The sequence below is a fragment of the Oryzias latipes genome, chromosome 17, assembly GCF_053564925.1.
Source record: "Oryzias latipes strain Hd-rR chromosome 17, Olatipes_Hd-rR_3.1".
Classification (NCBI taxonomy): domain Eukaryota; kingdom Metazoa; phylum Chordata; class Actinopteri; order Beloniformes; family Adrianichthyidae; genus Oryzias; species Oryzias latipes.
In genome coordinates, this window is record NC_136253.1 from 27,741,605 (window position 1) to 27,754,467 (window position 12,863).

The window sequence follows — 12,863 nt, forward strand, 5'->3', positions numbered from 1 at the left end:
TTTACAGCTAATAAATTAATCGTAATACATCTCTGAAAATACGCCTGTGGAAAAAAGCAGACACACATTATGACTTAAAATATGCTAATTATCATTTAGCCAGTGGTGCTATCTTTAGCTGTGATAAAGTGCACAAACGTGTTCTTCACATTGAAGGGGAACACTTCTGATAGGGGACAGGAATTGCATACTTTTTTTCCTGTTTGCCTAACATACAAGTAGTTTATCAAAGTACTGACAGTACTGTTTTAAACTACAGATATAGTGAATTATTTTTTAATCATAATGACAAATAAATAATTCAAAAGTATTCAGTTGGTAAAGATTCTGTGATTTGCTAGAAAACTACCATTTGTACTAATCTGAAATAAGGCTTCTAAACCCTGAAAACTAGAATATTTTTTAGCTCACAGCTCACAATACCTTTTTTTTTACACAATACCTTCTTTTTTTTAAAACATCCCTTTTGGGATTGCGTTAGCCTATATTTCCTCTTTCAAGGTTGGTAGTGGCGACACATTAAATCTCTTGTCCTGCTTGCCAGTGTTGGCGTCAGGTCAAAAGCAGCTAGGCTAAAATGATGAGTAGGAAATTCTGAAGGGCTGTATTTGTCCTGACCTGCTGGTGTCATGTCTGCTAAGTAAGTAGCAAAAAGGAAAGATCTGAAATCATAAGCTGAGTATCGAATTCTGCTTCAGTAATGAGCTGCAGAGAAAATCTGTTACCTCTTCTTTCAAATGCACCACTTCATTTTATTACCCTCCAGGCATGTCATACTGACGGACGGTATCATGTGCTTTCATGGAATGAAGCTAAAAAACATTACAGTTAACTGCATTGAGACACAAAGTGCAGCATATGCCATCTGCTGGTCGTCTTTAAACATGATGTGACAGATACTTTTTTCTGTTTTGATGCAGTCAATGACATATTTATATGTGGAAAAAGAAGAGTGATATCCCAGCTGAATACAGATGGGATGTGGACAACTTAGCTAAGTCCTCTTTTCCCATGTGACAATGCACTTCTGTTATGCAGGGTAACTATATCTCAACAGCAGCATGTGGCATTTATCTTTGGGCTGCAGAAGGGGTTGCTATCAGCAAACAGCTTACACAGCACTCACGGAATGGAAGGAACTCAGAGTATGTTATGTGGTGGAACAACACAGCATAAGCAAACAGGCAGCAATATTATGATGCATTTGCAAAGGCCATAGGTCAGGTTGGCGTTTTATCCTGCTACATTATGGACCAAATCAACAACGCAGTCAATGTGGCAAAAAAAAAAATCAGTATAAAATTATTTAACAGTTGTTTATTATTTCCTCTGTAGACATGCAGCATGTGTTTTTATCATTTTATTATTTGCTTGGTCATCATGCAAAGTATCAGAACTTTGCATGATGACAGCCCTCCAATGATCCCCAGCAAAGTCAAGTTGAACTACAAGTGTTATATGAAGCAGAACCATCAGTTACCATTGAAAAGTCGGTGTAAAAAAATAACTTTTAAAAAGTAACAGATTTGTTCACAATACCTTATAGACTACCATCAAACTTTTTTGCTAAATAAGTTAACTTTAAGATCAATGCTAAGGTTCATCTAAACTAGTGAGCAGCAAAGGGGCACAAAACTCAAATTCTCCCCTAAAAGTACTGCATAAACTACTCTATATTTATTATTATTATTATTATTATTAATAATAAAAAATACAACTTTTTATGAATATCATCATTTATTTCCATGCATCCATACATGTTCTGTACCCAATTATACCTGTTTAGGGTCACTGGGATACACACAGACAGACACACGCGCACGAGCCCGCACACAAACAAACATAAATACACAAAGAAATACAAAACTATTAAAACATACATGGAAAAATGAAAGAAAACTTGGCATGGATAACATGAAAAACGTCTACATTATTAAATTGGGCCAAATAAAAAAAAAAGGAAAACTAGGGTTATAAAGAAGTTCACTCACTCACCTATGTTGTCGTCGTGCTTGTTTTATCTCAGTCTGTCTTATTACAACCTAGATGTTTTTATTGGGGGCACAAAAAAAACACATTTACGAACAATAAAAAAGCTAATTTTATGCCATGGACCATTTGCTGCATCCATTACAGTCTAAATTGCATTAAATTATGGTGTGCGGGAGGTGCTTTGTTAAGTAAAGAATGCTAATTGCCTTTGACAACGTTGCTAAAAGGTCCGGCTAACGTCAACCTGTGGAATGCACCTGTCCATGTTTTGACTTTTTCTTTATCGCGAGATTTCCGCATTGCGCAGTGGAGACCGTCGGCCGCCATCACTGCACTCAAGCTAACATTACCCAAGACACAAGGAGGGGGAGAAAAAAAAGACAAGAAAAAAAAATCTGAATAGCGACATAGCTAATATAGACACAGATTGAAATCCTCTAGCCAAGGGGAGATCGTTGTTGTTTCCTTTGGCTCTTCTGGCGCAGAAAAAATACAGCGACTGCCTTTCATGCAGTCTATAAGCCAACTTATAAAACAAAGTCGGTCTAAGTAATCATGTCCAACCTTAAAGGCGGCACCAAAAAGGACACCAAGATGAGGATACGAGCCTTTCCTGTAAGTATTTATTGGAGTTTTGAGTTTAGAAGGCCAACGTTGACATTCGAGAATCGAGGCTGACAGCTCTTTACGTTAGCACCTTCCAGCTAACTGGCTACTCAAACGAGAAAAATAGCTTTGTCATGCGAAAACGGAATAACTTGTAAAGTAACTCGGAGCCGTTTAGCTGTATTAATAGGTTGTTTCTATTCTTGTCTGAAGGATTACTGTCTTCGTAAGCTAATATGTGTAGGAAACTTCTGTCATGGGGCAGTGTTACAAACAAGCTAGCTGATAGCGGGCCCGTTAGCAGACTTTGCTAAGTTTAAGGCAAACAGGAAGTATTATTATGATATTTGCGGTTTAATGTTAAAGTTCAACTTCCATGAGTTTTAACCTGGAATCAAAGACTGCTCAATTTATCCAAAGCGGTAGACCTCGGTACATGTGGGGTAAGTTGAGTCGTCTTTCTGTGGTACTAGCAACGGTAGTTTTATCAAAATTAACAGATATTTCTTATTTTACTCTGCAGTATCGTTTCTTTTATGTTTAAAATAATGATATAAATTACACCTCATAAAATAATTACACCTCATTTCCCTTGAATTGACCTCCTTATGCAAGGATTACCTGGAGTACATGGCTTACATTCCATTTCAATCTATCCATTTTTCTTCTATAGATGACAATGGATGAGAAATATGTCAATAACATCTGGGACCTTCTGAAGAGTGCCATCCAGGAAATTCAGAGGAAAAACAACAGTGGCCTCAGCTTTGAGGAGCTCTACAGGAATGCCTACACTATGGTTCTGCACAAGCACGGGGAGCGACTCTACACTGGCCTGAGGGAGGTTGTCACTGAGCACCTCATTAACAAAGTAAGTGGACATTTTTCCAGATTCTCAAAAGACGCTATGAACTTATGACAAAAAGAAAACTATGATATTGTAGAGTTATTTGTTTAACTAAGTAACTTAATGAGACTTTTTTTCCCAGGTAAGAGAAGATGTCCTAAACTCCTTAAATAATAATTTTCTACAAACATTAAATCAAGCCTGGAATGACCATCAGACTGCCATGGTTATGATCAGAGACATCCTCATGTACATGGTAGGTTTACTTATGCGGTTCTCATTTTACATTTTGATGTTATTTTGGTAAAATCAAATTTTATGCGCTGTGACTAACTCCTTGCTTTTATTTAAAAAAAAAGTTAACTTTCTTCTTTATCTTAAAATGCTTTTTGCAGAAGTTGTTTTTGTTAAAATTGGCAGATCTAGTCCCTCACAGGAAGTTCAGTGTGTGGTAGTATTTTTGTCACGGGAGCCCAAACATTTTTACAAATGTAAGCTGAAGACAAGTCAGTTAAACAAATTTATCTTATCTTGTGGGCCGAAAATTATGTGCAGAATGAGAAAATATGTTTTGAAGACAGTGCACCGATTTTTTTTTTCCATGCACTATCAAGTATTGATTTATAAATAGGAGTGAAGGCATGTAAAAGGTAAAAACCTTAAACACTCCACATTTAAATTTGGATGGTATGATTGAGTTGACAATTCTGTTTGGGTAGTTTCTTGATTATTAAATCCACAATATCTTTTGTGAAGTTCTACTGTTAGAAGCAGATCCTTTGTGAAGCTTGATATCAGATCAGCTTGAGCTTTATCCAGAGTACATCAGTGATCCGTTAGCTCTCCTACAGACAGCCCTTGGATGTTCCACATTGTAAATACCTACCATATATATACTGTTCCACATAAAAACTTTAAAGGTAAAGTTAACAAGTATTTCAGTCACATAACTTTTTTTACTGAAAGACAATAAAAAGGACAAGGAATAATGTTGCCCAAATAAACTAACTGCCTGGGAATTGGCTGGAAATGGTTGTAATACTAACAAAACATTGCTGTAAATACTTCATTTATGCCTTTAATGTGTTTTGTCTTTATGATTTCATTCTTATTTTTAGGACAGAGTCTACGTTCAGCAAAATAACGTGGAGAATGTATACAACCTTGGCCTCATTATATTCAGGGACCAGGTAGTGAGATACGGCTGCATTCGAGACCATCTGCGGCAGACGCTGCTGGACATGATTGCACGGGAGAGGAAAGGCGAGGTTGTAGACAGGTTTGCACGGTTTTTTTTCTCTTTAAAACCACACTTAAAGATAACAACCCATAAAGAATTAGTTTGTAGGGTGCCTTTTAAAAAAAAGTTTGTTTTTTTTTTTTACAATAGATAGGAAGTTATTTGTCAAACTGAAACTGTTGCAGATATATGACTAAATATCCACTGACTATTACAGGGGAGCCATCAGAAATGCCTCCCAGATGCTGATGATTCTTGGATTGGATGGCAGATCTGTGTATGAGGAGGACTTTGAGGGTCCTTTCTTAGATATGTCAGCGGAATTCTTCCAGGTTAGTGAATCCACTTTTTATTTTTTTTACCATTTAATCTTTTTTTTTTTCTAATGATTTTTAAAGGCAAACAGAAAGCATTATGGTGTCTTTTCAGATGGAGAGCCAAAAGTTCCTTGCAGAAAACAGTGCCAGTGTTTACATTAAGAAAGTAGAGGCCAGAATCAACGAGGAGATTGAACGAGTTATGCACTGTCTGGACAAGTCTACAGAAGAGCCCATTGTGAAGGTGGTGGAGAGGGAACTGATTTCTAAACACATGAAAACAATTGTTGAGATGGAGAACTCTGGCCTGGTCCATATGCTCAAAAACAGCAAGACAGAAGGTACAATTTACTTCATTGGTGACCCCTTTTTTTTCTTTTTTCTATTCAACCTACAATGATTACAACATATTCTATAATGTTTTGATGGCTTCACATTCTCAGACCTGGCATGCATGTATAAGCTGTTCAGTCGAGTGCCAAATGGCCTAAAAACAATGTGTGAGTGTATGAGCTCCTACCTACGAGAACAAGGCAAGGCTCTTGTGTCAGAAGAAGGAGAGGGAAAGAACCCTGTCGACTACATCCAGGTATGTTGGCTGACCAGTGTTACCAAAGCACATCAAACCTCATTAAGACCTAAATAGCTGTGAATGTCTTCCTACAAAAGATATACAAAATCATTTTTTCAATGTAATTCATCAACAGGGTCTGCTAGACTTGAAGACGCGATTTGATCACTTCCTCATCGAGTCTTTCAATAATGACAGACTCTTTAAACAAACCATCGCTGGAGATTTTGAGTATTTCCTAAACCTCAACTCCCGCTCTCCGGAGTATTTGTCTCTCTTCATTGATGACAAGCTCAAGAAAGGAGTCAAAGGGGTATTTAGCATTTAGCTTTAAGGAAACAATTTTCTGGAATGTATACATATTCTGAAACTCTTCGCTGTTGTGGTTTTTCCTCCTAGTTGACTGAACAAGAGGTGGAGTCCATTCTTGACAAGGCAATGGTGTTGTTCAGGTTCATGCAGGAGAAGGATGTTTTTGAAAGATACTATAAGCAGCATCTGGGCCGCCGGCTTCTCAGCAACAAGAGTGTTTCCGATGATTCAGAAAAGAACATGATCTCTAAGCTAAAGGTGAAACAATTTTTCAATCTGGTTCCTGTTTGTCATTTGCACTGTAAGCATGTCCTTTATCACCGTTTTATCTTTTTTCAATTTTTATCAGCAACATAACATCTTGCTTTCTGTTGTTTTTCTTTGCAGACAGAATGCGGCTGTCAGTTCACCTCCAAACTGGAAGGGATGTTCAGAGATATGAGCATCTCAAACACTACCATGGATGAGTTCAGGCAACACATCCAAACAACATCGGTAAGGCTCGTTGAGGGAAAGTAACACCTAGAATGTCATTATTACATTATAATTCATAGTTTGCAAAGTATGGAAAAGATTGGTTTATATGTTTAGTTAGTTCTCTAGTACAAATTTAGTATAGCTGACTGTAATTATTACTATTTTTTGAATTAAAGTGTTTTTAGAATAGCTTTGTTTTGCTTTATATCGATGGTCCCCAACCCCTGGGGCCACTTGGTACCGGGCCGCAGACAGAAAAAAAGAATCCATACGATTACTTCAATTATTTCCCTTTTGTTTATTTTCTGATACTAAAGGAAGTTTTATTTTGGAAAACTACCAGATTCTGTTCATCGCATCCGTCTGTCTTGACGCGTCACCTCCCTTTCAGCAGCTGCTCGGACCGCACAGTTGGTAGCTCAAAGCTTAAAAGCTAATACAAACCAAACAATAAAACATATTTGGAAAGTTTATTTTAGGAGATAAGAGCCAGTGAGGAAACCGAAGAAGAGCCTTCGAATAAAAATAAAAAAAAAACATCAAGTTACTATTTACAGACAAAACCAGTCGTATTCCTGTTTATTGACAGTTGTTTTCACGTACTAGAAGCTGCTCTGCCTAAAATGCAGCGACTGACTTTTGAATGTTTCACACACGCAGATAATAAACTAACAGACATGGTGGATTCATGTTTATTATTATATTTAGAAAATATATTTTACGACGATTGTGTTCAATTTGTGATCCTTTATTTATCCATCACACCTTAAATGTCGGACGCGGCTAAAGTTAGCGTCCAGTTGTTAGCATCCACTTTGACGTTAAAGGGAAAATCTTCATCACAAAGTCTTAAGTTTAAACCAGCCATAAACATTTTACAAAGAATGAAGATTTTATCTAAGTTTTAATCAAAGGGACATTTATAATTTTTCCTACAGCAAGGCTGAATTATGCAGGCATCTGTTAAGAAACATGAGCACAGAAAATGTTCCTCTGTGTAAATAAATAAATAAAAAAAGCACAAAGAATTAGAAGAATGTATGTAAAAAGAAAATATGAAAAATATTTTTTCCCTGAAAGATGATCTGAGACTGGATATAGGTCTCAGTGTTATAATAGTGTTCCATGAAATGTTGTATCAGTAATTACAAATTATCAACTTTTTTTCATTTAATCTTCGTCATATGTAAAAAAAATAAAAAAAAATTAAACAAAATTTCTTGTAGTCGCATTTTCATTTAAAAAATAGGTTTTTGAGAAACCGGAAGCTCAAAAATATTAACACAAACTTTCTGTTTGTCCATGAAAATAAAGTCTGACATTAAACCGGTCTGTGGCCTAAAAATAATGTTTGGGACCACTGCTTTATGTACAACAAACCAGACCCTGAATATTCTTTCATACATTTTGTGTTGCAGTGTTTATAGAGGTAAATATATTTAAAACAGAAAAGTTTCACAATAAAATACAAAATAGTCTATGAAACAACGGCTGCCATTTTTCTTTTAGATATTTTATAAACCATTTCTGTTTCTGTTTTTGTCCTGGACTTTTATTAGTCATTAACTTAAAGCTGTATTAATGTCTCAAAATTAATTAAATGCTTTTTAATGAAATAATATTAACAAGACAGTAAAGTTATTGTCTAATATTTTAGCTGGTTTTTCTTAAGAGATCATAGTTACTGTTTGTATTTCAATACTAGATGTAGACCACATTGAAGTGTTGACAGTTACCATGGAACACCGCCACCCAGTGTCTTTGGAAAAGACTGCAGTTCAAATTCAAAATGGTGTAGATAGCTGACAACAGATTTCAGGCTCTGTCAGACGCTGTTTGTTGATGCTTTGATAATGATTTCTTTTTTCCTTATTTGTCTTGCAGGCGTCTCTGAGTGGTGTGGACCTCACAGTGAGGGTCCTTACTACTGGCTACTGGCCCACACAATCTGCAACACCCAAATGCACAATCCCCCCTGCCCCAAGACATGCCTTTGAAGTCTTTAGAAGGTAATGCACTTTTATCCACGCGTTTGCTGCTCAGAGGAGAAGAAAAGTCAGCTTTGTGTTCACTGCATGTTTATCTTCTGCTAAATTTCTTCAGGTTTTACCTTGCCAAGCACAGTGGAAGACAGCTGACACTTCAGCATCACATGGGTGGAGCAGACTTGAATGCCACTTTTTATGGGGCTGTAAAAAAGGTAAATGTATGTTCAATTAACTTAAATACAAAAATTAACGGCTGCATTGAGTCAAGTTCATTTTCATTTAAGATTAAAAGTGCCATGTTTGTTTTCCTTGAATCCCCATCCATCTACTCTGCAGGAGGACGGTTCTGAGGTGGGTGTTGGAGGAGCCCAGGTAACCGGTTCCAACACCCGAAAACACATTTTGCAGGTCTCCACCTTCCAGATGACCATCCTAATGCTCTTCAACAACATTGACAAGTTCAATTTTGAGGTGAAGAACAATATATCTCTTTATTGTCCGTGTTTTTAGCTATTTTCTTTATTTTTTGCCATTGTTGTTTAGCAAAAACAGACTATGATGATCATTCTGTTTTACTCCTGAACGCAACTTCTCCCAATTATAACGCATGGTGCAGGAGATTCAGCAGGAGACGGATATTCCAGAGAGAGAACTGGTGCGAGCTCTGCAGTCTTTAGCTTGTGGAAAGCCCACTCAGCGAGTTCTCACGAAAGAGCCAAAGTCTAAAGAGATCGAGAGCGGCCATGTTTTTACCGTCAACGATCAGTTCACTTCCAAACTGCACAGGGTCAAAATACAGACGGGTAAGTCAAGAGTTTGAATAATCTGCTGTTTTATTCTGATCCTATGTGTGAATTCACTTCACAGCCTCTTCTCTCCACAGCTGTCTGTAACGATAAGGAAAAAACGATTTTGTTTATTTTTGCATAGACAGTGTTCCCTCCTTTATTGCGGGAGATATATGTTCCATAAATAACCTGCAGTAGGTAAAATCTGTAAAGTAGGATTAGACATTCTTAAGGCTGTTAAACCCCTCACTACACGCTTTAAAAATGTGTTTCAGAGCGTGATGGACATTTTCACAATTTTTTTCTTTTGTTTGAAATGTTTTTATAGACTACTTTCTATAGATTTCTGTAGAGCAGTGTTTTTTTTTTAACCAGTGTGCCGCGGGACACTAGTGTGCCGTGAGATATGGTCAGGTGTGCAGTGGGAAGTTATCCATTTTCACTGATCTATAAAGATTTACCATCGCCAGGATATCAGCTCTGTGTACATCCAAACAGGCCCTGATAAAACACGGAGAAGTTAGGAATATGAAAGATCATAAAATACTTTTTTCTTTGTGTTTTTTTGATTATAATAAAGACATTTAGATGAGAATGACGGTACCGCGATTTAGCTGCAGCTTCAGCTCTGTTTTCGGAAAAGTCCCGCCCCTTTACCTGTCTCCACCAATCATTCTTGGACCCCTAATCGTACGCCATCAGTCTGACCAATCAGAAGTGGTTAGTGTCTTCACTTCCTTGTTCCAATTTAGCTCGTAAAGTCTCTCAGTTCCCACAAAAATACCAGCTAAAGCTCGTCTTTAGCGGTGTAGCTTTCAGCGGGATCCGGTATCAGACCGTGGAACAAGTGAACAAAAGAACGAAGCTCAGAGAAGCGGGTCTTTCTGGCATCACTACATCTCCCATGATGCATTGTGTTAAAGTACAATGAGTCTTCCCTATTAAACGTCTTTAAACCACAACGAGCACACGTCAAACCCTTTTTAAATCTTCTTGATGAAATCAGAGGTCAACAGTTTAGTTCTCCTTCAAGGTTTGTGTTTATTAACAGCCAAACATCCCAGAGTTTAGTCCAAGTCATATTTCTAACTGAAACACTTTTCTAATGACGTCTGGATTGAAGGACAAATTCACTTTCAGATTTCAGTCACTTTTGAAAAATGAAAAATTAGGCTTAAATAGAAGTAATAACAACATTTAGGAAACAGGATTAAGGGGAAGTGGCCAACAGACACAATTCAACTAAATTGAAAAAATTAAATCATCTAAAAAGAAATAAAATATTTTTGGTAAAGTCTTCAAAGACTTCATCTTTGATTAAGACAAAACAAAAACTAATAAAACTTCAACATGTTTACTTTTTGTGTAGCAACAGAAAACATAAATTTAATTAGTTTTTTGTGTAAAATTTGTCAAACATATTGTGATCATATTGTTCAACAATTGCAGTTGCCTGAAAAAGATCAGCGAGACAAAAAAAGTGAACTGAAATCTAGCGAGGGAATGTAGAATATACTTGGATGATTGCTGTCTGAGGCAGCGCATCTAAGCTGTTCTCTGGTTAGCTAAAAGTTCCTAATGTGCCAAGACTAAATTCCCCCATGTCTAAAATCAAAAGCTTTGTACGATCGTTTTACAGTGGGTTTTGAACTTTAAAAAAAATCTTTAAGCGCTTGTGTTCATTTTGGTGTCATTGTAACAGTTGCTGCTAAACAAGGTGAATCTGACCCTGAGCGGAAGGAGACCAGACAGAAAGTGGATGATGACCGAAAGCATGAAATTGAGGCGGCCATTGTCCGAATCATGAAGTCGAGGAAGAAAATGCAGCACAATGTCTTGGTGGCAGAGGTAATGAACCAACAAATCACCCCTTTTATTTAGATTCTAGGAAGAAATTCATGTTTTTTTTTTTTCTATTAAAGTCTTAATTCTAATATTTTGTCACTGTTCCTTCAGGTGACTCAGCAGCTGCGAGCACGTTTTCTTCCAAGCCCTGTGGTCATCAAAAAACGGATAGAAGGACTAATAGAAAGAGAATACTTGGCAAGGACGCCAGAGGATCGTAAAGTGTACACCTACGTTGCATAAAAAGGAACTATTGAGAGTGGCAAAAGTTTTCTTTGACTCATCATCAATGTTGCGCATGGACCGAAGCTGTAGCGACAGCACTGGGGATCGGTTTCATCATCCTTTGCAAAAGTATATATTAAACACCGTAAACATACACAAGTGGGAAGGAAAACAGACGTGAACATCCACCAGATCTTTTCTGACTTCGAACGAGGCCAAGTCTTCCTGTTCCCTGTGAGTTTTAGCACGGATGGATCCGGCTTCAAGCTTTTCACTGTTTTACCCTTGTAGAGATGGAACTTGCAAGGAATCCCTTGGGAAAATGTGAACGAACCACCTTATTATTTTTTTTTTCAATAATGTATCATAATAAAATTATTAAACAGCAAATGTGGATTCTTACAAAAATAAAGGAGTATCATTGCTGTGGTTTGTCTTAGAAATCACCTGCTGAAATGTGCTTTTCTGTGTATTTTATCTTGAAGCAGGGAACAGCTTCAGTATCAGGTGAAAAATAGGGGAGTGTGTCATTACAGAGCCTCATTTTTATGTTTTTGTAAGAGTTGGAAATCAAGATTTCCCCTTTAGAAGCTCCAAATGTGTTCATTTCAACAATTTTATTTAACCACAGAGAGTTTGCCTTAATGATCTATTTCAGCAGCACTAAAACCCAAATTACCTGGATGAGAAATCTGTGGTGAAAACTGTGACAACGTTTTGACATTCAACAGATGGTTTTTTTTTCACTTTAATATAATTTAAACTGAAATTAGGAACACCTAGTCCCATAGAAATACTAATTACCGGTAATGAAACCATTCAAGATTTGTCATTTGGCTTCTGTAACCATTGGACTCTTCCAAAACTTTTGACATGTTACGTTCCTCTAAATGGCTGCAGCTGGAGTTCTGAGGAAAGGGTGTGTTTCTTCAATATTAGTTTATCTTCATTGTTTTACCCTTCAAACCAGATTGGAATTAAACGTGTCTTTAAATAAAATGGTCAAACATCTTTTAAAGACCTGGGTTCTAGATTATTTGTTACTTCTAGAAAGTTCCTGAGTAGATTGGGATGCAAAGCTTTTAGCTGTCAGACTCAGACTCTCCTGTGGAAGCAGCTTCAGTCCAGACGGCAGACCTCATCCATTTTTTTTAGACAAGATGGTTTTCTCTTCGCGTGAATTTTTTCTCTCCAGCTGCCTCCCACGGTCTGAAAAACAGTGGGTGCAGTTTTCTGGCTGCCACCCTGGGATCCAGTAACCCCAGTAGTTTGAAGTGAGTATAGATCAGGGGCTTTCCAAAGTTTAATGCTAAAAGAGAAATTTGATCCAGTTTCTTACTGACCAAAACCTGGCAAGGGCTGCAAAATCACTGTGTAGGAAAATACATGTTTTTGTGACCATTAAGCATTTTATTTTAAAATATACCTTACTTTTGATAGCAGCACATACATACCCTTCAAAATAAAATACACCTTGATGTGTCAAAAATGATCTTCCTGCAACAGCAGATCTACTTGAGTTAAAAATGCAAGAAAGCAAACATGGCATTTTCCATCCCTGTGACTTTGGTGTGTTGTCATCCTTTTTTCCTTTTACTATTAAATATTAACATGACAATGCAGATGTAGAATTAATTTTTATTATTATAAATCTA

At 37.0% G+C, this 12,863-nt stretch overlaps 1 protein-coding gene across 4 annotated transcripts; it reads left to right on the forward strand.

The window, feature by feature from the left end:
- The first annotated feature begins 2,185 nt into the window (after window positions 1-2,185).
- LOC101170875 (cullin-3-like) lies at window positions 2,186-11,637 on the forward strand. Of its 4 annotated transcripts, none has more exons than XM_020711051.3 (16): window positions 2,186-2,607; window positions 3,272-3,469; window positions 3,588-3,701; window positions 4,564-4,724; window positions 4,903-5,017; window positions 5,115-5,343; window positions 5,446-5,591; window positions 5,710-5,886; window positions 5,973-6,143; window positions 6,273-6,380; window positions 8,247-8,371; window positions 8,466-8,568; window positions 8,687-8,821; window positions 8,967-9,153; window positions 10,841-10,986; window positions 11,095-11,637. In XM_020711051.3, exons 1-16 carry the CDS (start codon window positions 2,548-2,550, stop codon window positions 11,224-11,226), a joined length of 2,307 nt encoding a protein of 768 aa, XP_020566710.1. In that variant the 5' UTR covers window positions 2,186-2,547; the 3' UTR covers window positions 11,227-11,637. The 4 variants fall into 4 exon arrangements, with proteins under 4 accessions (XP_020566710.1, XP_004079267.1, XP_078791194.1 ...); XM_004079219.5 differs by having other exon boundaries at window positions 2,237-2,607; window positions 8,466-8,562; XM_078935068.1 differs by lacking the exon at window positions 2,186-2,607 and adding an exon at window positions 2,911-3,041.
- Window positions 11,638-12,863: the final 1,226 nt, after the last annotated feature.